The 20,905-nt window shown below is 44.7% G+C and overlaps 2 protein-coding genes across 2 annotated transcripts in view; one reads left to right on the top strand and one right to left on the bottom strand.

Annotated features, from left to right (window-relative positions):
- The window catches only part of LOC137438366 (uncharacterized), a 45,700-nt gene extending 28,482 nt beyond the window's left edge, over window positions 1-17,218 (top strand). Inside the window, exons 10-15 of the mRNA XM_078767015.1 lie at window positions 5,050-5,112; window positions 5,299-5,400; window positions 5,610-5,769; window positions 6,058-6,170; window positions 13,714-13,959; window positions 14,199-17,218. Coding sequence (XP_078623141.1) covers window positions 5,050-5,112; window positions 5,299-5,400; window positions 5,610-5,769; window positions 6,058-6,170; window positions 13,714-13,959; window positions 14,199-14,345 — 831 coding nt within the window. The 3' untranslated portion in view covers window positions 14,346-17,218. The remainder of the gene's footprint in view (window positions 1-5,049; window positions 5,113-5,298; window positions 5,401-5,609; window positions 5,770-6,057; window positions 6,171-13,713; window positions 13,960-14,198) is intronic.
- Window positions 17,219-18,603: 1,385 nt separating this feature from the next.
- Window positions 18,604-20,905, bottom strand: part of LOC137438959 (carnitine O-acetyltransferase) — a 60,820-nt gene continuing 58,518 nt past the window's right edge. Inside the window, exon 14 of the mRNA XM_078767539.1 lies at window positions 18,604-19,964. Within this exon, the coding sequence (XP_078623665.1) occupies window positions 19,731-19,964 (234 nt within the window). The 3' untranslated portion in view covers window positions 18,604-19,730. The remainder of the gene's footprint in view (window positions 19,965-20,905) is intronic.

Raw genomic sequence — 20,905 nt, 5'->3', positions numbered from 1 at the left:
AATTTACTCGATTGCCTTTTGGGGTAACGAACGGGGTCCCTTGTTTCCAGAGGGCCATGGATGACCTCATTGCGAGGGAGCACTTAACCGATGTTTTCGTCTACCTCGACAATCTTACGGTTTGTGGATATGACCAAGGGCACCATGATGCTAATCTGAAGTGCTTCCTTAAGGTCGCGCAGAGGTATCACTTAACTATGAATGAGGATAAGTGCCAATACTCCCTACGCACGATAGATCTTCTGGGGTACACCGTGACCCATGGCTCTGTCGCTCCAGATAAGGAGCGTCTGCGACCTTTGCTCGACATGGCCCCTCCCTGTGATCGGGCGTCCCTGAAGCGCGACCTCGGGCTATTCGCCCATTACTCCAAATGGGTGCAAAATTTCTCCGCGAAACTTCGCCCCCTCGTGGCCTGCGACACCTTCCCACTGAGTCCGGCCGCATTGGCGGCCTTTGAAGGCCTTAAGGCCAACATCACCCGAGCTGCCGTGGCGACAATCGACGAGAGCGGATCTTTCGTCCTCGAAAGTGACGCCTCGGATCAGGCCATCGCGGCGACCCTCTCCCAAGGAGGGCGTCCCGTGGCTTTCTTTTCACGGACTCTTACCACCGCTGAGCGGAGACACTCGTCCGTCGAAAAGGAAGCGTATGCGATCGTCGAGTCTATTCGGCGATGGCGCCCGTACTTACTCGGGCGCTGCTTCCAAATCATCACGGACCAGCAAAGCGTTGCGTTCATGTATGACACCTTACACGCCCAGCGCATTAAGAATGAGAAAATCACTCGCTGGCGTATCGAACTCGCCGACTTCTGTTACACCATCAAATATCGCCCGGGGAAGGATAACCGGGCTGCCGATGCCTTATCATGACCGGCTACATGCGCGGGTATCACCTATTTGGAGGGCCTACGTGTGCTGCATGCCACTGCGGGCCATCCGGCGTAACGCGTTTCGCTCATTTTGTGCGGCGTGGCAATCGCCCATACTCGATTGATGATATCCGCCGTATTTGTCGCGACTGCGCTATCTGCGCGGAAATCAAACCGCGTTTCTATAACCCTCCCATGGGGACTCTGGTTAAGGCTACGAGGCCGTGGGAACGCTTGGCGATGGATTTAAAGGGCCCATTGCCGGTGTCGAGCAGCTCTCGCTATCTGCTCACTATCGTCGAAGAGTACTCGCGATTCCCCTTTGCTTATACGTGCGCGGACATGACTGCTGCCACGGTGATGCGATGCTTACAGAACTTGTTCTCAATGTTCGGGTACCCGGCCTATGTCCATACCAACCGGGGTGCGGTCTTCTTGTCTCAGGAGGTGCGCGGCTATCTGCTCCAAAATAACATTGCTTCTAGTTACACCACGCCGTACAGACCCCAGGCTAATGGGCAGATCGAACGCTTCAACGGGATTATCTGGAGGGTCGTCATGCTCAACCTCCGGACCCTCGGCCGGGGCCTCGATAAATGGGCTTGGTCGCTACCTGCGGCGTTGAACTCGATCAGGGCTCTCCTGTGTACGGCAACCAACCAAACTCCCCACGAGTGACTTTTCCACCACCCCAGGAGCACGGGGTGTATACGGTCTTTGCCCAGTTGGCTCGCTGGGCCCGGGCCGGCCTACCTTAAACGGGCGGTTCGCGCGAGCAAGTACGACCCCCTAGTGGACAAAGTGCAGATTCTCCAGGCTAATCCTGAGCATGCTCGTGTGATGACGGCTGATGGCCATGAGACTACTGTCTCCGTCCGTCACCTTGCCCCTTGCGGGGTCGCCGACCTGAGTAGGGAATCGGTCGAACCGATCGAACCCATCTATGAGACTATGGCCTCTCCCGACGCTCCCATCACCGAAAGTCTACCGACCCTCCCCTTGCCGAGTCTACCAGGGCCCAACAACTTGGAGTTACCCCCTTCGTCACCCGACCCTGATGGCGCCTCCGACGCCGGGGACACAGGGATACGTGATGCTGTACCCGGGGAATTTCGGACGCGTGCTGGCAGAGAAATTCGCCGCCCAGCCCAATACGGTTGGGTCGACTGATGTTCCGCACCCTGTTCGTGCTGACGCTCGCTTGCTTCTAGCCGCACTGCCTTATAATTCTGACGGGGGGGGAGAATGTAGTGAAATCGTATCTCGTACTGAACCCGGGGTGATGCTCGCTGCTCGTTGACACCGCTAGGGGCGCAACTATAAGACCCGCTGCTGCGGACGGTGCTCCGAGACTTCTCCTGTGACACGTTACATCTGGTAGACTCGCTAACGGTACGCCAGCATAGAATATTCACCTTGCTTGCATTGAATGTTATGAATGGTCCCATGTGATGCCACATCGTATACTTATGGCATTTCCTGCATTACAGGATGATGTCATGATCTAAATGGAATTAAACCACAAGTTGGACTAAAGTTGTGTGGACCTGATTGGTTTTCCACAACAAGTACACCCTTGGCTCTAATAGGTGGTATTGCCCCCTTTGGCAGAGACAACCTCAAGTAGGCGTTTCTTATAACTATCTACCAGTCTCTGACATCGACTGGGTGAAATTGTTGCCCACTCCTCCATGCAGAATTCTTTCAGCTGTGCGATATTTGAGGGGTTTCTTGCATGCACAGCTCATTTTAAATCCGCCCACAACATCTCGATAGGATTTAGATCCGTGCTTTGACTTGGCCATTCCAGAACCCTCCATTTCTTTCTTTTCAGCCATTCCTTGGTGGATTTACTGGTATGTTTAGGATCATTGTCATGTTGCAAGGTCCACCTTCGGTTGAGCTTCAACTTTCCGACAGATGGCCTCACATTATCTTCAAGCACCCTCTGGTACAATGAAGAATTCATAGTGGATTCTATGATGGTGAGCTGCCCAGGCCCTGATGCAGCAAAGCTGCCCCAAACCATAATATTTCCACCACGGTGCTTTACAGTTGGTATCAGGTTCTTGTGGTCAAATGCTGTCTGGTTTTCACCAAACATGTCTTCTGGTACTGTGGCCAAATAGCTCTACCTTTGACTCATCTGTCCAGAGAACATTGTTCCAGAAGTGCTGGTCTTGGCCTAGGTGTTCATTGGCAAACTTTTGTCTTGCCCTGATGTTCTTTCTGGACAGCAAAGGTTTCCTCCTGGCACACCTCCCATGTAGATCAAATTTGTGCAGCCTCTTTCTAATGGTAGACTCGTGCACTTTGACATCAACAGTGGCAAGAGCTACCTGTAGGTCCCGTGATGACATTCTGGGGTTATTCGAGACTTCTTTCAGCAGCTTGCAGTCTGCTCTCGGGCTGAACTTGCTGGGGCGGCCTGGCCTGAACAAGTTGGCAGTTGTTTGGAATCTTCTCCACTTGTAAATGATCTTCCGGACAGTTGAATGATTGATTTCAAATTGTTTGGAGATCTTTTTAAATCCCTTCCCAGACTCGTAGGCATCTATAACCTTCTTTCTGAAGGCCTCAGAGAGCTCCTTTGAGCTAGGCATGGTGACGCCATACACTTCAACAACAAAGAGCAAACCAAACTAAATGTCTGAGGTTTAAATACGACAGGTTCCTCCAAGATCCTCTCTGACAATGTTCTAATCATTTGCACCTGAGCTGGTGCACCTGATTCTAATTTTAGGTATTTGAAGTGGTGATAAATGTAAGGGTGTACTTACTTTTTCCACATGCGAAATTTGCATTTATGTTTATTTAAATTATACAATGGACTACAAAATGTAAATGTTTCATGATATTTGTTTTATTATATCACCTTTATCTATCAAGCCTGGTGGCAGGCTAGCGGCTAGGGTGCCAGCTTAGGATACCTAGGATCCTGGGTTCGAATCCTGGTCGATCGCTGAATTAACGCCAGGGGGGTTGACTCAGCCTGTCATTCCTTCCGAGGTCGGTTAATTGAGTACCAGTTCACTGGTAATTCCCTGTTTGTCGTAAAAGGCAACAAAAAGGGTTGGCGTCAGGAAGGGCATCCGGCCGTAAAACATTGCTTCAAAAAGGGGCCAAAAAACAACAACAACCACGGTGCCCGAAAAAGGCCAACCCCCGCCTTGCGGGGAAAAATGGCCTCTAAACGGTGGTTTTTTATCTATCAATATTGTTGAAATGAAGATCAAATAGCTGTACGTTGAAATATGTTGAAAAAGTCAAAACTTTACATGGGGTGTACTTACTTTTTCACGTGACGGTGTATTTAAATCGAAATAAAGTAGAAGCTTTAAAAGCGGCTGGAAAAAAAAACTTTTTGGAAGTTTTGCGCCTCTTTTGCATTTCCCTCCATTGCACCACCTTGTTTAACATTTTGGGGAGATAGGCAAGAGAGTCAGATGATCCTCCAGCTGCAAACTGGACTGTTCCATTCAAATATATAAGGAGAGAGGGTGTTGGAGCAGTCCATGCTGTTAAAGACAATTGAGATGTGGGAAGAGGGGCCCCAATAGGAGCTACGGTCCGAGATGGAACATGTCTTATTTTTGCTCATCGGCCTCGGAAAAGGTGGCCTGCTGCATTGGCGATGGAGGGACTTGAAATTCCCACTTTGGGGCAGATGTTGCTAACGCATCAAACACAGACGTGAGGTTCAACTTGCTGATTGGTATTGGTTGTTTAAACAAGCTTCGTCTTATCTTTACATTGCTCACCATCATTTTGGGTAAGGATTTGTACAAATAAATGCAGCGACTCATCATATACCTCTGCTTTGCAGGGAAAGAAGGGTACTGTCGGAGCACCAGGTCCGAAAGGACTTCCAGGTCCCCCGGTCAGTAAAGTGACAGTTGCCGAGAATTGTTCTAACGATTGCCCTAAAATAAAATTACAAATGTCCTGCATTTATAGGACTAAATTGGTGTGCATGTTTTGATGGAAATCAGGTAGGAGTTGGTCGTGTTTTTCTGGGAATCAGACAGGATTCATCCTCTTTTTATATGCTCTACTACATCCCTTTTGCCATTTCCTCTCATGTCCCCATCGACCAAAATCATAATTGCTATTAGCTTGTTCCCTAGTACTGAGTAGCAACCACACTAGCAACCAAGGGTCTCTTCTTCTTTCAGGGTCCACCTGGAAAACCTGGAGCCCCTGGTGCAGAGAAAAAACAACCATTTTCAATTGTCAAGGTGAGTGTCTAACCAGGACAAGACTGTACCAGGAAACCATGCCTCTGCCTATCATCCACCGCAACCTCTTAGGACATCCAGACCTTGCCACAACGATGAAAAGGTAGACATTAGCTCCTCCATTTATTTTTTTTAAGATGTAACGATTTTCAAAACCTTTCTCTGCCGCCCTGTCCCTCATCTCAGCCCTTCGTCTTTGGAGGAATAACCACAAATGTTCTCCCAATGTCATTGCTTGCCAAGATCTGGGCTGCTAATATATCCTTGTTTACGCCTCCTCAGCCTTCGGTGAGTTCTGCTGTGTCATCTCCGTATATCACCAACAGTGTCTACTTGACACTTGCTGTTTTAAATTTGATTAACACCAACAGTCCACCTTTATTTCATGAAATTTCGGCATTCATGTGACGAATTACTCCCACGTTATGCCCAAGAGTATTTAATAACGCGAGTGAAGTCATGGTGGGTGACAAAGTCACGTCATTTCCGTTCTCCAGAAACTCACCCCGAGTGATAGTGCACCATCCACCACCTTCTCCGAGCTCATGTTGCTGCAGAAGCAGCTGGACATCCTGCTTTCCTGGCCCCTTGGCACCCTTCATCATCCGGCGACCACTTGCCGGGAGCTCTTGCTGTGCCAGCCGGGCTTGCCTGATGGTTCGGCCATATCCCTTACTCCTTTTTTATGGCCCTAAGTTGTTTGACCGTATCATAATGTACAGTATTGACTGACGGCACTTACGAAGCAGGATGAATGTTGTTGACCAAACTGCGTGCAAGAATGGCTATTGGTCGTTAAATTTTTCTGGCCCTTAACCAGATAAAATTTTTCAGTTCACCCAATCGGGCCTCGTCATGAAAATTAATTCTGACCTATCAGGTTGAAGATACTGCTGTACTCCCTGATTTTCGTGGCTTTTTTATTCCGTCCATTTTCCTCGACAGGGTATTTCCATGTAGATCCAAACCAGGGCTGCCCACTCGACGCATTTGAAGTGTTCTGTGACTTCGCGGCTGGTGGTGCAACCTGCATGAAGCCAAAAGACAACACTCTACAGGTAAAATGTAACCTCCTCAACACTTTACAACCTTCACTTTGTCATAAATTGTAGCACCGCTGAAATGTAGTTGTTTTCATTTTTTTAACATGAGGGGTGGTGTGGTACTTGTTAGTCATTATCTCTAGAGGGCTGGTGTGGTACTTGTTGGTCATTAGCTCTAGAGGGGTGGTGTGGTACTTGTTAGTCATTATCTCTAGAGGGGTGGTGTGGTACTTGTTGGTCATTAGCTCAAGAGGGGTGGTGTGGTACTTGTTGGTCATTAGCTCAAGAGGGGTGGTGTGGTACTTGTTGGTCATTAGCTCTAGAGGGGTGGTGTGGTACTTGTTAGTCATTATCTCTAGAGGGGTGGTGTGGTACTTGTTGGTCATTAGCTCAAGAGGGGTGGTGTGGTACTTGTTGGTCATTAGCTCTAGAGGGGTGGTGTGGTACTTGTTAGTCATTATCTCTAGAGGGCTGGTGTGGTACTTGTTGGTCATTAGCTCTAGAGGGGTGGTGTGGTACTTGTTAGTCATTATCTCTAGAGGGGTGGTGTGGTACTTGTTGGTCATTAGCTCAAGAGGGGTGGTGTGGTACTTGTTGGTCATTAGCTCAAGAGGGGTGGTGTGGTACTTGTTAGTCATTATCTCTAGAGGGCTGGTGTGGTACTTGTTGGTCATTAGCTCTAGAGGGCTGGTGTGGTACTTGTTGGTCATTAGCTCTAGAGGGGTGGTGTGGTACTTGTTAGTCATTAGCTCTAGAGGGGTGGTGTGGTACTTGTTAGTCATTATCTCTAGAGGGCTGGTGTGGTACTTGTTGGTCATTAGCTCTAGAGGGGTGGTGTGGTACTTGTTAGTCATTATCTCTAGAGGGCTGGTGTGGTACTTGTTGGTCATTAGCTCTAGAGGGCTGGTGTGGTACTTGTTGGTCATTAGCTCTAGAGGGGTGGTGTGGTACTTGTTAGTCATTAGCTCTAGAGGGGTGGTGTGGTACTTGTTAGTCATTATCTCTAGAGGGCTGGTGTGGTACTTGTTGGTCATTAGCTCTAGAGGGGTGGTGTGGTACTTGTTAGTCATTATCTCAAGAGGGGTGGTGTGGTACTTGTTGGTCATTAGCTCAAGAGGGGTGGTGTGGTACTTGTTGGTCATTAGCTCAAGAGGGGTGGTGTGGTACTTGTTGGTCATTAGCTCATGAGGGGTGGTGTGGTACTTGTTGGTCATTAGCTCAAGAGGGGTGGTGTGGTACTTGTTAGTCATTAGCTCTAGAGGGGTGGTGTGGTACTTGTTAGTCATTATCTCTAGAGGGGTGGTGTGGTACTTGTTAGTCATTAGCTCTAGAGGGGTGGTGTGGTACTTGTTGGTCATTAGCTCATGAGGGGTGGTGTGGTACTTGTTGGTCATTAGCTCAAGAGGGGTGGTGTGGTACTTGTTAGTCATTAGCTCTAGAGGGGTGGTGTGGTACTTGTTAGTCATTAGCTCTAGAGGGGTGGTGTGGTACTTGTTAGTCATTAGCTCTAGAGGGGTGGTGTGGTACTTGTTGGTCATTAGCTCTAGAGGGGTGGTGTGGTACTTGTTAGTCATTAGCTCTAGAGGGGTGGTGTGGTACTTGTTGGTCATTAGCTCTAGAGGGGTGGTGTGGTACTTGTTGGTCATTAGCTCAAGAGGGGTGGTGTGGTACTTGTTGGTCATTAGCTCTAGAGGGGTGGTGTGGTACTTGTTAATCATTAGCTCTAGAGGGGTGGTGTGGTACTTGTTAGTCATTAGCTCTAGAGGGGTGGTGTGGTACTTGTTGGTCATTAGCTCTAGAAGGGTGGTGTGGTACTTGTTGGTCATTAGCTCAAGAGGGGTGGTGTGGTACTTGTTGGTCATTAGCTCTAGAGGGGTGGTGTGGTACTTGTTAATCATTAGCTCTAGAGGGGTGGTGTGGTACTTGTTGGTCATTAGCTCAAGAGGGGTGGTGTGGTACTTGTTGGTCATTAGCTCAAGAGGGGTGGTGTGGTACTTGTTGGTCATTAGCTCTAGAGGGGTGGTGTGGTACTTGTTGGTCATTAGCTCTAGAGGGGTGGTGTGGTACTTGTTAGTCATTAGCTCTAGAGGGGTGGTGTGGTACTTGTTAGTCATTAGCTCTAGAGGGGTGGTGTGGTACTTGTTAATCATTAGCTCTAGAGGGGTGGTGTGGTACTTGTTGGTCATTAGCTCTAGAGGGCTGGTGTGGTACTTGTTAGTCATTAGCTCTAGAGGGCTGGTGTGGTACTTGTTAGTCATTAGCTCTAGAGGGGTGGTGTGGTACTTGTTGGTCATTAGCTCTAGAGGGGTGGTGTGGTACTTGTTGGTCATTAGCTCTAGAGGGGTGGTGTGGTACTTGTTAGTCATTAGCTCTAGAGGGGTGGTGTGGTACTTGTTAATCATTAGCTCTAGAGGGGTGGTGTGGTACTTGTTAGTCATTAGCTCTAGAGGGGTGGTGTGGTACTTGTTAGTCATTATCTCAAGAGGGGTGGTGTGGTACTTGTTAGTCATTAGCTCTAGAGGGGTGGTGTGGTACTTGTTAATCATTAGCTCTAGGGGGGTGGTGTGGTACTTGTTAGTCATTAGCTCTAGAGGGATGGTGTGGTACTTGTTAGTCATTAGCTCTCGAGGGGTGGTGTGGTACTTGTTAGTCATTAGCTCTAGAGGGGTGGTGTGGTACTTGTTAGTCATTAGCTCTCAAGGGGTGGTGTGGTACTTGTTAGTCATTAGCTCTAGAGGGGTGGTGTGGTACTTGTTAGTCATTAGCTCTAGAGGGGTGGTGTGGTACTTGTTAGTCATTAGCTCTAGAGGGGTGGTGTGGTACTTGTTAGTCATTAGCTCTAGAGGGGTGGTGTGGTACTTGTTAGTCATTAGCTCTAGAGGGGTGGTGTGGTACTTGTTAGTCATTAGCTCTAGAGGGGTGGTGTGGTACTTGTTAGTCATTAGCTCTAGAGGGGTGGTGTGGTACTTGTTAGTCATTAGCTCTAGAGGGGTGGTGTGGTACTTGTTAGTCATTAGCTCTAGAGGGGTGGTGTGGTACTTGTTAGTCATTAGCTCTAGAGGGGTGGTGTGGTACTTGTTAGTCATTAGCTCTAGAGGGGTGGTGTGGTACTTGTTAGTCATTAGCTCTAGAGGGGTGGTGTGGTACTTGTTAGTCATTAGCTGAAGAGGGGTGGTGTGGTACTTGTTAGTCATTAGCTCTCGAGGGGTGGTGTGGTACTTGTTAGTCATTAGCTCTAGAGGGGTGGTGTGGTACTTGTTAGTCATTAGCTCTCGAGGGGTGGTGTGGTACTTGTTAGTCATTAGCTCTAGAGGGGTGGTGTGGTACTTGTTAGTCATTAGCTCTAGAGGGGTGGTGTGGTACTTGTTAGTCATTATCTCAAGAGGGGTGGTGTGGTACTTGTTAGTCATTAGCTCTAGAGGGGTGGTGTGGTACTTGTTCGTCATTAGCTCTCGAGGGGTGGTGTGGTACTTGTTAGTCATTAGCTCTAGAGGGGTGGTGTGGTACTTGTTAGTCATTAGCTCTAGAGGGGTGGTGTGGTACTTGTTAGTCATTAGCTCTCGAGGGGTGGTGTGGTACTTGTTAGTCATTAGCTCTACAGGGGTGGTGTGGTACTTGTTAGTCATTAGCTCTAGAGGGGTGGTGTGGTACTTGTTAGTCATTAGCTCTAGAGGGGTGGTGTGGTTCTTGTTAGTCATTAGCTCTAGAGGGGTGGTGTGGTACTTGTTAGTCATTAGCTCTAGAGGGGTGGTGTGGTAGTTGTTAGTCATTAGCTCTAGAGGGGTGGTGTGGTACTTGTTAGTCATTAGCTCTAGAGGGGTGGTGTGGTACTTGTTAGTCATTAGCTGAAGAGGGGTGGTGTGGTACTTGTTAGTCATTAGCTCTCGAGGGGTGGTGTGGTACTTGTTAGTCATTAGCTCTAGAGGGGTGGTGTGGTACTTGTTAGTCATTAGCTCTAGAGGGGTGGTGTGGTACTTGTTAGTCATTAGCTCTAGAGGGGTGGTGTGGTACTTGTTAGTCATTAGCTCTAGAGGGCTGGTGTGGTACTTGTTAGTCATTAGCTCTAGAGGGGTGGTGTGGTACTTGTTAGTCATTAGCTCTAGAGGGGTGGTGTGGTACTTGTTAGTCATTAGCTCTAGAGGGGTGGTGTGGTACTTGTTAGTCATTAGCTCTAGAGGGGTGGTGTGGTACTTGTTAGTCATTAGCTCTAGAGGGCTGGTGTGGTACTTGTTAGTCATTAGCTCTAGAGGGCTGGTGTGGTACTTGTTAGTCATTAGCTCTAGAGGGCTGGTGTGGTACTTGTTAGTCATTAGCTCTAGAGGGGTGGTGTGGTACTTCTTATTCGTTAACATGAGGGGTTTTCATTCTACTTGTTAATCATTAGCTCTACAGGGGTGGTGTGGTACTTGTTAGTCATTAACTTGAGAGTGGTGTGGTACTTGCTATTCATTAGCCTTAGAGGGGTAATGTGATATTTGTTAATCATTACCCTGCGCACACGAAGCAAAAAGTGAGGTTAAGCAATTGGATCCTGTCCGTCCGTCTGTCTCATCTGTTAATGATCGTCAAACACGTACTGTTTTTTTAAGGACGTCATAAAGGACACAAACAACAGGCATGAATAACTAATGTAACGTGTTAGATAGGGTGATGTAATAGACACTCAGCAAATGGTGGTAAAACCCAGATTTTTATTTATTTATACATCTTTAAACCTTTATTTAAATTAAATTATATATTTGAACACTGTACAATATAAATCAAATCTCATGTAGTTGCGTTATTCAATTTAAATAGAGGTTCATGGGGTGGTGTATAAAGGTGGTGTTCTGGAATGCGTCTGTACTCCTTCAATAGCACGAACAACTTTTGGAATTTTTAAAAAGATCATCAACATCATTATTATTTTATTAAAATTAAAGTACCTGTGCGGGGTAACGTGTTCTATAAACTCCCTAGTTTATTGGTGTTTTTGTATTCAAATTCACATTAAGGTGAAAGAGGACTGAAGGTAATCATTTTGACCATCGCTTAGTGGGAAATCATTTTGGTGTAAATTAAAATTGTTGTGCATCGAGTTGGAGTCCATGAAATTTTCTGTGTAGCAGGTTAATCGATGAGTTTGTTAATTGCTTTAATCCTTCGAGGTCCACAAGCATCTTGAAAGTAATTTTCAGATCGAAGTCCAATTTTATTATCAGCTTGGATAACTTTCAATTTTTTTCTTGAAATACTACTACCATGCATTATGAAAAATACAACTTTTTTCTTTTTTTAATACAAGATCAAGGCTCGTGTAAGAGCTAACATTAATCACACAAAAAACCGGACACAAAACATACAATAAAGGGAGCGGGAGACAAGATGGGGAGAGAGAGGGAAGCACACAAGTACAACAGCAGAGAACAGGGACACCGGGAGATCTGTGGGAGGGAGAGGGCTTGGGGGTAGGAGGCATGGGAATGCGGGGAGGGCTGGGTGGGTGGTGGTTGAGATACAAAACAAATGGACACTGCTAGGACTTCCAGGAAAAAAGTTGGTATTTCAAAAAAGTGGATCTGGGGTGAATGAACGGGGGTAGAAAGATCAAGGTTTTGGATGGGGAAGATCAGAGATGGAGGTGAACATTTGGAGGAAGGAGACAGGTTTGAGAGTTCAGTCTTGAGAGTAGAGAGATATTGCTTCCTGGCTCTCCTGAGGGTAGACACACACTTGTTCCGAGCTTTGTGAAAGGAAATGAGATTGCCTTCCGTTGGATTAGCCTTCCAGGAGGCAAAGGCAAGTTGTTTCAGGGCAACTGCCTCACCACAAGATTCCGTGTGCCATGGACGGGTGGAAGGGTATGACAACTGAAGACGAGATGGGATAAATCTGTGCTTGAGAGAGCAGTTTACTTTGGAAGACTCTTCAGAACTTTTTCTAATCAGAATTTATTTTTTTTTAAATAGCGAAACGACAAAAGCCCTTACCCAGTGTAAAACTAGAGCAAACATAAAATAATCTAAAATTGCAGGGAAAATAGCGGGTATACAAAAGCTTAAAGTTTGGGTACATTTGTGTGTCTCTTGGTCCTTAAAGGGTTAAGAACTATTCTTTGGGACGTCTGGGGAAGAACATATGTGCGACGTTCAAAATATTCCTTCAACAAAATCGTCACAATAGCCCAAGATACGTAAATGATTTTTTTCAATATACCGACTACTACTACTACTACTACTATTACGACTACTACGACTACTACTACTATGACTACGACGACTACGACAACTACTACTACTACTACCACTACTACTACTGCTGCTGCTGTTATATGGCACCAATTAATCCCACCTTATTGTGGAATCAGCCATGTGAGTTTTCCCTTCCCACATCCCTCTGTTCAAGCATCTTCTCTCTCCAGCCAACTGCACCTATATCAAAAGCCTGCCTTGACATTTGCCTCCTCCATCCTAAGCAGGTGTCCCATCCAGTGTAGACGTACCTGCCGTGCATCTTCGCTAATCTCATGCCCACCTCCTGATGTCAGCATTCCTCTTCCTTAACTTTAAGAGAGATCACAATATGCAAGTTACAAAAGAGGTAGGAATTATAAACAGTATTTATATTTATATTTCTACAAATCTCATTAGTGCAGAGGACAAAGGTATCTTTGAGCTATCTTGTCTGGGTTCGATGTTTGACCCGACTAAAACTGTCAGATTGGTGCTTCACAGGTATGGCGTCGCATCAAACTGCACAATCTCTTGGATGGACATTAAGCCGAGCGTCCCATGTGCTAGTATTAGTTGGTGGACGTTAAAGATCCCAGCGTGTCTTCCGATGAAGGCGAGGTATCACAGGTACCCTGAACGAATGACAAATTTCTGCCTAAATTAAATGCAGTACAATATTTTCATTAATTATAATTAAATAATTATTAATAATTAAATTAAATGTAATAATTATTAATTAATATTTAATTTTAAATTATTATTTATAATTAAATTAATATTCATATAATTAATAATTTAATTATTATTTAATAATTAGTATTTAAATTATTAATAATTAAATAATATTTAATAATTATATAAAATAATTAAATGCAGTACTTCGGATAACAAACAATACTCAATGGGTTCTTTCCACTTCAAAATTCTGCCTAAATTAAATGCAGTACAATATTTTCATTAATTATAATTAAATAATTATTAATAATTAATTTAATTTCATAATTATTAATTAATATTTAATTTTAAATTAAATTGTTATTTATAATTAAATTAATATTAATATATTTAATTATTATTTAATAATTAATATTTAAATTATTAATAATTAACTAATTAAATAATATTTAATAATTATATAAAATAATTAAATGCAGTACTTCATATAACAAACAATATTCAATGGGTTCTTTCTACTTCAAAATTTTGAAAAACATGCTGCAGCCATTCGGATTAAAGTTAAGTTTCGACTTATACTTTGTCACTCGTTCACTTGTTGCCAAAAGTAAAGGTTTCTATGATCATCTTGCTCGTTTGACCTGTCGGAAATTGTCCCCTCATGCTCATAGCCCGAGTACACTGGACTCTCGGTCGTCCAGCTGAAGTTTTTACGGATCTACAGTTCCAAAGCCTGGCAGACCGTAGACGCACCCTGCATCTCCCTCCGTGGCCCAGCGAACAGTGAAGGCTCCAGCAAAGGAATCACTTTGTATGGCACAAAGGACTCCAATTCTAGCTTCATGGAGCTAAGAGGGAGCAACCAAGCGCCAATTGATCCACGTTTCTGGCATTGGCAAGATGACGCAGAATGCCAGGTAAAACACGGCAGCTTTCATGTTTGTCGGTACTTCATTTAAATGTCAAGGTAGAATGTTCAAACTTGTCTCCGAGAACCACATTCACCTTATTTTATGGAGAACCGTCTCGATTTGCTGATCTTGCAAACACGCACGTCTGTGTTTATCTTCATCCCATAGGTAACTTATTGAGCTCGGAGGACCTCGATATTGGTAGCTGTGGTCTCTACCTTATTCTGTCCTTGCTCTCCCCACAGACCATTGGCGGACGCGGACACCTGCAGGTGGAAGTGGAAGCTGATAACCTGCATTTTCTACCCATCCGAGCTGCAACCTTACATGACCTTCCAAACTCTGAGCTTTACTCAACCACCATCTCCTTGGGACCCGTTTGTTTCCTCTAAACTGGAGTAAGAACCTGGGTTGGCCCAGTGTACCGTGTTGGCATTGAACAACCTTCCTCACCCCTCAAGTTATGAGGCACATGATGGTCAGTGAAGTATACGAGAAGAGACGGATTGTGGGATGGACAAAGGCATCAATGTATCATACACTTGTTACCTAGAATGAAAGTGTATCATGAAACAGGGTATGAAAAGTCGGATTCGCACACGTGGTTCCAATGGTGGCGTGGAAGACCCGAAGACAGAGCAAGCTCAGAGCTCAAGATTCAGGTGAGAGAGGATGACATTAGTATAGGCCAGGGCGAGAGCCATGCCACCAATTATATCCAGCAGATGCACTTTGATTAGCGAACAGCACAATATACACATTCCTGGTCTTCAGTAAGCCAAGGAGATGACGATGAAGATCCTTTTCACTGCCAAACAATAGGGACATCTTTTGGTACAACCAAACCATGATGGTTACAGCTCTTTAAAAATAGGATTTTGTTCAATGAGAGAAAACTTTTCAGAATAACAAGGAATTGGTTTCCTTATGAACAAGTTTACTTTGTCCTTGTTGGTGCATTGGGGATTTCATTGAATTGTCAAAAAATGCAAAATCCTCCAACACTCCCTCTTCCTCCTCCTCATCCACTTGTCTGGCATACACAATCCCCCTCACCCGCATCACGATGAGCTTTTCACCACTTCTGTTTTCCAAGATGTAGAACAAATTTTTTTTAAAGTCCCAAATTATTAGTCCCCTGCCGGTGTACACCGGAGGGGACTATAGGTTTGCACGCCGTCCCTCCGTCTGTCAGTCAGTCTGTCAATCTGTCAGTCCGTCACGCAAAGAACAGTTTTCCGGACGTTTTTTCTAAACGCTTAATGCTAATGATTTCAAACTTGCCACATGGTTTCCTCATGATAAGTTACAGGTCAAGTTCGAACTTCACGACGTTTCGATCATTTTTGACAAAGTTTTGGCACTTTGAACTTTGGGAATTCTGATAATTCTGATGATCCTTAACTCAGTGCCATTTTAAGTTTTAATTTCCTTTAAAAAAGATTTTCTCCGCAATAATAGGACCGATTGAGATCAAATTTTCACCGTAGGGGGGACTCGGTCTGTAGAATATTTTAATGGTAATTATGACGTCACAGGTCACGTGGTTCGGCCGCCATATTGTTTTTATGAAAACACGAAAACCCCTTTTTATCTGCAACGGCTTAACAGATCGAGGCCAAACTTTGCAAGCAGAATCGCATACCCATGACGAACAAAAAAGTCATCGAGCATGACGTCATGCATTACATGGTTTCAGAGTTATGACGTTTTTAAGCATGAACCTTTAAAACCGAGCTCCTCCGTCATTTTTGATCCAATCGAGGGGAAACTTCACAGATCTGTTCAGCAAGTCAGTCTACTAAAATGTCCTTTTGGAATTTGTGATAGGGCACGTGGTTTGGCAGGTATTGTTAGTTAAACGAAAAAAAAAATTTTTAATGGATATCTCTTGTTTATTCTAGAGTTCTCCTCAAGCCGTACCGCGCTTTCGGGAGGGGCGGACCCAAGCCGAGCAACATATATATACACATCGATCATTGATCGTGAACCGGAAAGTATAATAAATTACTGATATTTAGCGACTCGAAAGGTTCTTTATCAACAACTTATTTTCTCGTGCTTCTGCTGACCTGTCTGCAAGGTGTATAAATCGAAGTCCCGAGTGCGAATCACAGGTGAGCCCGTCCTGAGGTAATTAGCGATTGGGAACGATTCAGAACCTGTGTGTAAATAACCCTTGGTAATTTCCCCAACAGTTTTCCGGACGACAGACTGCCGGTAGGGGACATGTATTGCAGCACAATACTCAGAATGCTTGTTAAACTAGTCATAGGCATCTGCAATGTGGTGGAACATCGGCCGAGGCCCTCATTTTCTTTTTTTTCACCTTTATTCACTTCTACATTCGTTTTTGAGCCTGGTGTTGGCTTTACGGTTAGGGTGGCTGGCTGGGGATCCTAGGGTCCTGAGTTTGAATCCTGGTTACCTGTTGAATTAACCCCGGACAGCTGGTGGGGTTGATTCAGCCTGTCAGCCCTCAGCCGATGATGCTACTTGCAGTCCTGCACTGCGTACGAAAGAAGAAGAAATTAGTTTTCTCTGCAACCACTTGAGCGAATGACACAAAACTTTCAACATAGGAGAGAGTTTTACCAAAGTTACATGAGGATTGGATGGCATGCAGCTGACGTTCCAAAAAGTCCGTTTTCTGTAGGCATGGGTTGCATGGTGTTTCATGGATCAGGAATAGATGGCCTCAACCTCGCTTCACTCGGCCTCGGCAGAATAATAAAGCCCCAGAGGCAAAGCACCAGCAGATGATGGCACACGCCAGGGAATGTACAAGGCAAAAAGTGATTGTGGGACGTGAGACAAGAGTGGTTTGATCCAATGAGGAGATGTGCTGGAAGCTGTACTGTTCCATTCAAATGTATCGATGGTTTGGAGCAGACCACATTATAAATAAAAAATAACCACCTTTAGAGGCCATTTTTCCCCGCAAAGCGGGGGTTGGCCTTTTTCGGGAACCGTGGTTGTTGTTTTTTTTTTTTTGGTCCCCTTTTTGAAGCAATATTTTACGGCCGGATGCCCTTCCTGACGCCAACCCTTTTTGCCACCTTTAACGACAAACAGGGAATTACCAGTGAACTGGTACTCAATTAGCCGACCTCGGAAGGATGACAGGCTGAGTCAACCCCCCTGGCGTTAATTCAGCGATCGACCGGGATTCGAACCCAGGATCCTAAGCCGGCACCCTAGCCGCTAGCCTAACACCAGGGCTTGTTTTGGGGTGGTGTTTGGGAAACCACATTGTTCAAACATAATTTGGGGTGGTGCAAGGATTGGGATGGGGGGGGGGGGGGGGAGGAACAGCAGCAGATACAGTTAATGGCTGGACGATGCTGGGATAATTGGCACCGTTTAATGCCACCGTGACTTTTGGTGAGAAGTTCCGGCACTAAACTGGCGGATGGATTTGGACTCGGATACCATGGAAATTCCACCCAGGTAGCAAAGGGCAGGTGCATTACCAGTGTGTACGAAAGTTATTATTTCAGCACCATCACATGAAGAATCATATAGGCCTCTGCAAGCAATTATCGGTGGTTGAAAAGTTACTACAATACCATCATGCATCCCTTCAGTGGAAGGCCTGTTATAGCAGCCATTTCTTTTCTTCTTCTTCTTCTCGACATGGAATAACAGTGTAGGTCATCAATTCAATTAAATGCAAGACAAAAGGATTAAACTATAATACTGTGAAATGTTCGTCAAGATAAATATTTGTGGTCAAGAGGAACATTTGTGTTGATGAGAATCTACTGTAGTTCCAGATACTTGTTGATCAATTAATATCAGTTAAACGCCACAGGTCTTCGTATTATAAAATGAGTGCACTCAGCAAAATATATGTTGCGTTTTCAGGTTGTTGGCCAAAACATGTCAGACATTAGTAGGTCCATTCTACTGGCAAAGCTGGACTTGAATCCAGGATCCTGGGATCTCCGGTAGGTAGAGTTCAACCAAAGCATGATGGAGAAACTACACCGAGTGCGAAAATGTAAACGTGACCACATTGAACCGTGGAAAGTTCCGCCAAGAGATGTAAATGTGCAATTAAGATGTGTTTTCGTTTTGTTTGCTAGTTCAAGTTGCTAGTTCCGAGGTTCATACATTCACCATCGGGATGGCTCGTTTAGGTGTTCGGCCTGTGAACATGTTTTACGCGGCATTTGCTCTTTTGTTTTGAAGATGAGGTTTTTAAAATCATTGGCCTTGGTGTTTGGGATAGACTTTCCAAAGGGATGGGATAGAGTGGTGTATGTTTGTATAGATCTACTTTAACGTAGATCGGTCAGTCTCAGATCTACTGTAATCTATATACAGTACCCCAGCAAGGCTCTGCTTTGGTCTTGTTTGTTTTGTTTTGTACTCGCTTTATTGTTGTTATATTTTTGTAGAATTTCCAACATGCTTTTCCAGATGCTGAAATAATATATATATATATATATATATATATATATATATATATAATATATATATATATATATATATATGATGCTAAGAGACGCTGCCTGTGGTATTGAAAGCCTGTTGTGTATGATAATTTTAATAAACATGAATGGTTAATAGCCTGTAAAATAGAAATGAGTAATAAAGCAAGGCTGGTCAAGTTCTTCGATTTTGTTGATTCTCAAAGGCGGTAGAGAAATTCCGGACGTTTTATTGGAAAGCATCGCTGTTTACACCATGCACCAAGCTCTGCCTGGAAGAGGATTCTACCAGAGTAAACGTGAGGAGACGGCATCGATTATCTCCAGGAAAATTTGGCAATCGCTCAACACGTGCCCACAGAAACACTGCAATGTTCCTTGGCCGAGGGAATACCAAAGGAAACGGTGCAATTTACAACAAGCAAGATGCTATTTGAAACAAATAGAAACCATTAATGTCCATACTGTCAGAATAGAAGGCAACGGCTTTAGATATGTGAATACATCTGCAATGGAAAGATCTTTGCAACCCTCGACTAGGAATAAAAATGTTTCCGATTCTTCCTACGTCATTACATCCTCTTCTTTCTTTCATTTTGACACCAACAACTTTTTTGGGGGATTTCAAAAGCTAGAATTAAAAAAATACAGTAATTCCTTTTCAAGTTGTTACTGTCAAACTCAACATGGCAAGAGTTCTTCAAGTTCTTTAACGTGATCCAAAACTACAGTACCTGGTGCAGGATCGCCGAGAGTGAAATGTGTAAAAATACACATCCATCGTTTTGGAGGTTTTGCAGTCAATAAATCAATGGGAAAAAAAAAGCATCACCCTGAGATTACCCAGAATGGCTCTAGCCCAGAGGAGGACAAAGACGTGAAAAATAAATTAAATAAAGGCATTTTAATGCCGCAGACTCGAGACGAAAAGACAAATTTACAGTTGTGTTGTGCAGATATCGCCGTGTTCAACCGTAAACAGGTGTTTGCAGGTGTAAACAGTGGCACAGACTCTGTGTTTAGCTCAACAGCTAGAGTCCAAGTCTGGCAATGCTAGCTTTTCAGTTAAGCCCGTGGTGGAGGCAACAGCCCTTTCTGAGGACAAAGCCAGGTTAAAGAGAAAAACGTAAAAAGAGGCACAACAGTAAGGAAAATGGGAGAGAGAATAACATGAGGCCACCGGAGGAGATAGAGAGGTTAAATAGTCGAAAAAGCCCACTTAAGGTGTATGGAACACTCAATATATATACATCATCACTAAGAACCATCTACCAATGTTTGCCATCTCCCAGACAAATGTCGATCCAGCAACTTGGAGAACTCCACGAGGTGAAACCCATCTCACCACTGAGCAGTTTCCCAGGGAGATACACCGGAATGCTGATCCAGGAGGTCATGCATGGCATTGAGAGCGGATATGAGAGCACTCGAGAGATGCTCTGCATTAGTCTGCGGGCTGCTGTTCAACGCTGTCACGGTAAAGTTGGCATGGTACGGCAGAGGATTGTAGCAGACATTGTAGCCGTCTGGGACCACTGGACCATAGCACATGACTGAATTCATCTGAGAAGGAATCTGGGAAAGAAAGGAAACATATTTAATTGTTTTTCTTTGGACCATAGCACCCTCGACCGCTCCCTCCCCTCGACCCCCGCTTTTTAAAAAGTCTCCCGATCTGCTATGTGCATACAGTATTGTCAACTTCAGCAGGTTGGATTCCCATTGTGGATAAATCATTGGTGCTATGATTTTCATGCATTTACAATATAACAGGTTATTTGTCTCCATATTGGTGGGTTTTTTTTAGCTCACCTGGAACGGAGTTCAGGGGAGCTTATGCGATGGCACGTCATCTGTCCATCAGTCCATAAACACTTGAAATTTCTTCTCCGAAACCGCTGAAGGGATTGTGACCAAATTTGGTATTTGTTGTGTTGTGACTAAAGTTTGTTCACGGCATTAAAAATAATTCGGGGTCTAAGGGGGTCTACCGCTGGTCAAAGTGAATCCAGGTTTAACCCCCAAAATAGGAATTTGCTTTTTCGTCTGAAACTACACACACTATTTCGATGAAACTTTACCACGACATTCATCACCCATGACATACCGAAGTTTGTTCCTGGCATTTAAAAAAAATTGGGGTCTAAGGTGGTCTATGAGGGTGTGGGGGGGGGGGGGGGAGGTTTCCCCCCAAAAGAGATTTTTTTTGTTTGTTTCTTTGTTTAAAGTCTAATGAATATGTTAGTATGATTCTACATGCTGCCCTGTCTTCTAGCAACCATTGAAATTGGTTTTAAATACCTTTAGTCAGTACAGTATGCTGTCTATTCTACCAGGTGAGTGCCAGGGGTATTGCCCCGATGTTTTAATAAACCAGTCTCGGTGGATCATTGTGGTTCGAGTAGATGCACCGAGTCTAGGAGGTCGGTGGTTCAATTCCGACCCTGACTGCATCATACCAAAAAACTGAGAAAACGGTATGTGGTGCATCCTCATTTGATGCTCAGCATTTAGAG

Source organism: Myxine glutinosa, chromosome 13, assembly GCF_964187855.1.
Source record: "Myxine glutinosa chromosome 13, kmMyxGlut1.1, whole genome shotgun sequence".
NCBI lineage: Eukaryota > Metazoa > Chordata > Myxini > Myxiniformes > Myxinidae > Myxine > Myxine glutinosa.
Note: the sequence above shows the minus strand (reverse complement) of the source record. Positions and strands in the feature narration are given on the sequence as shown.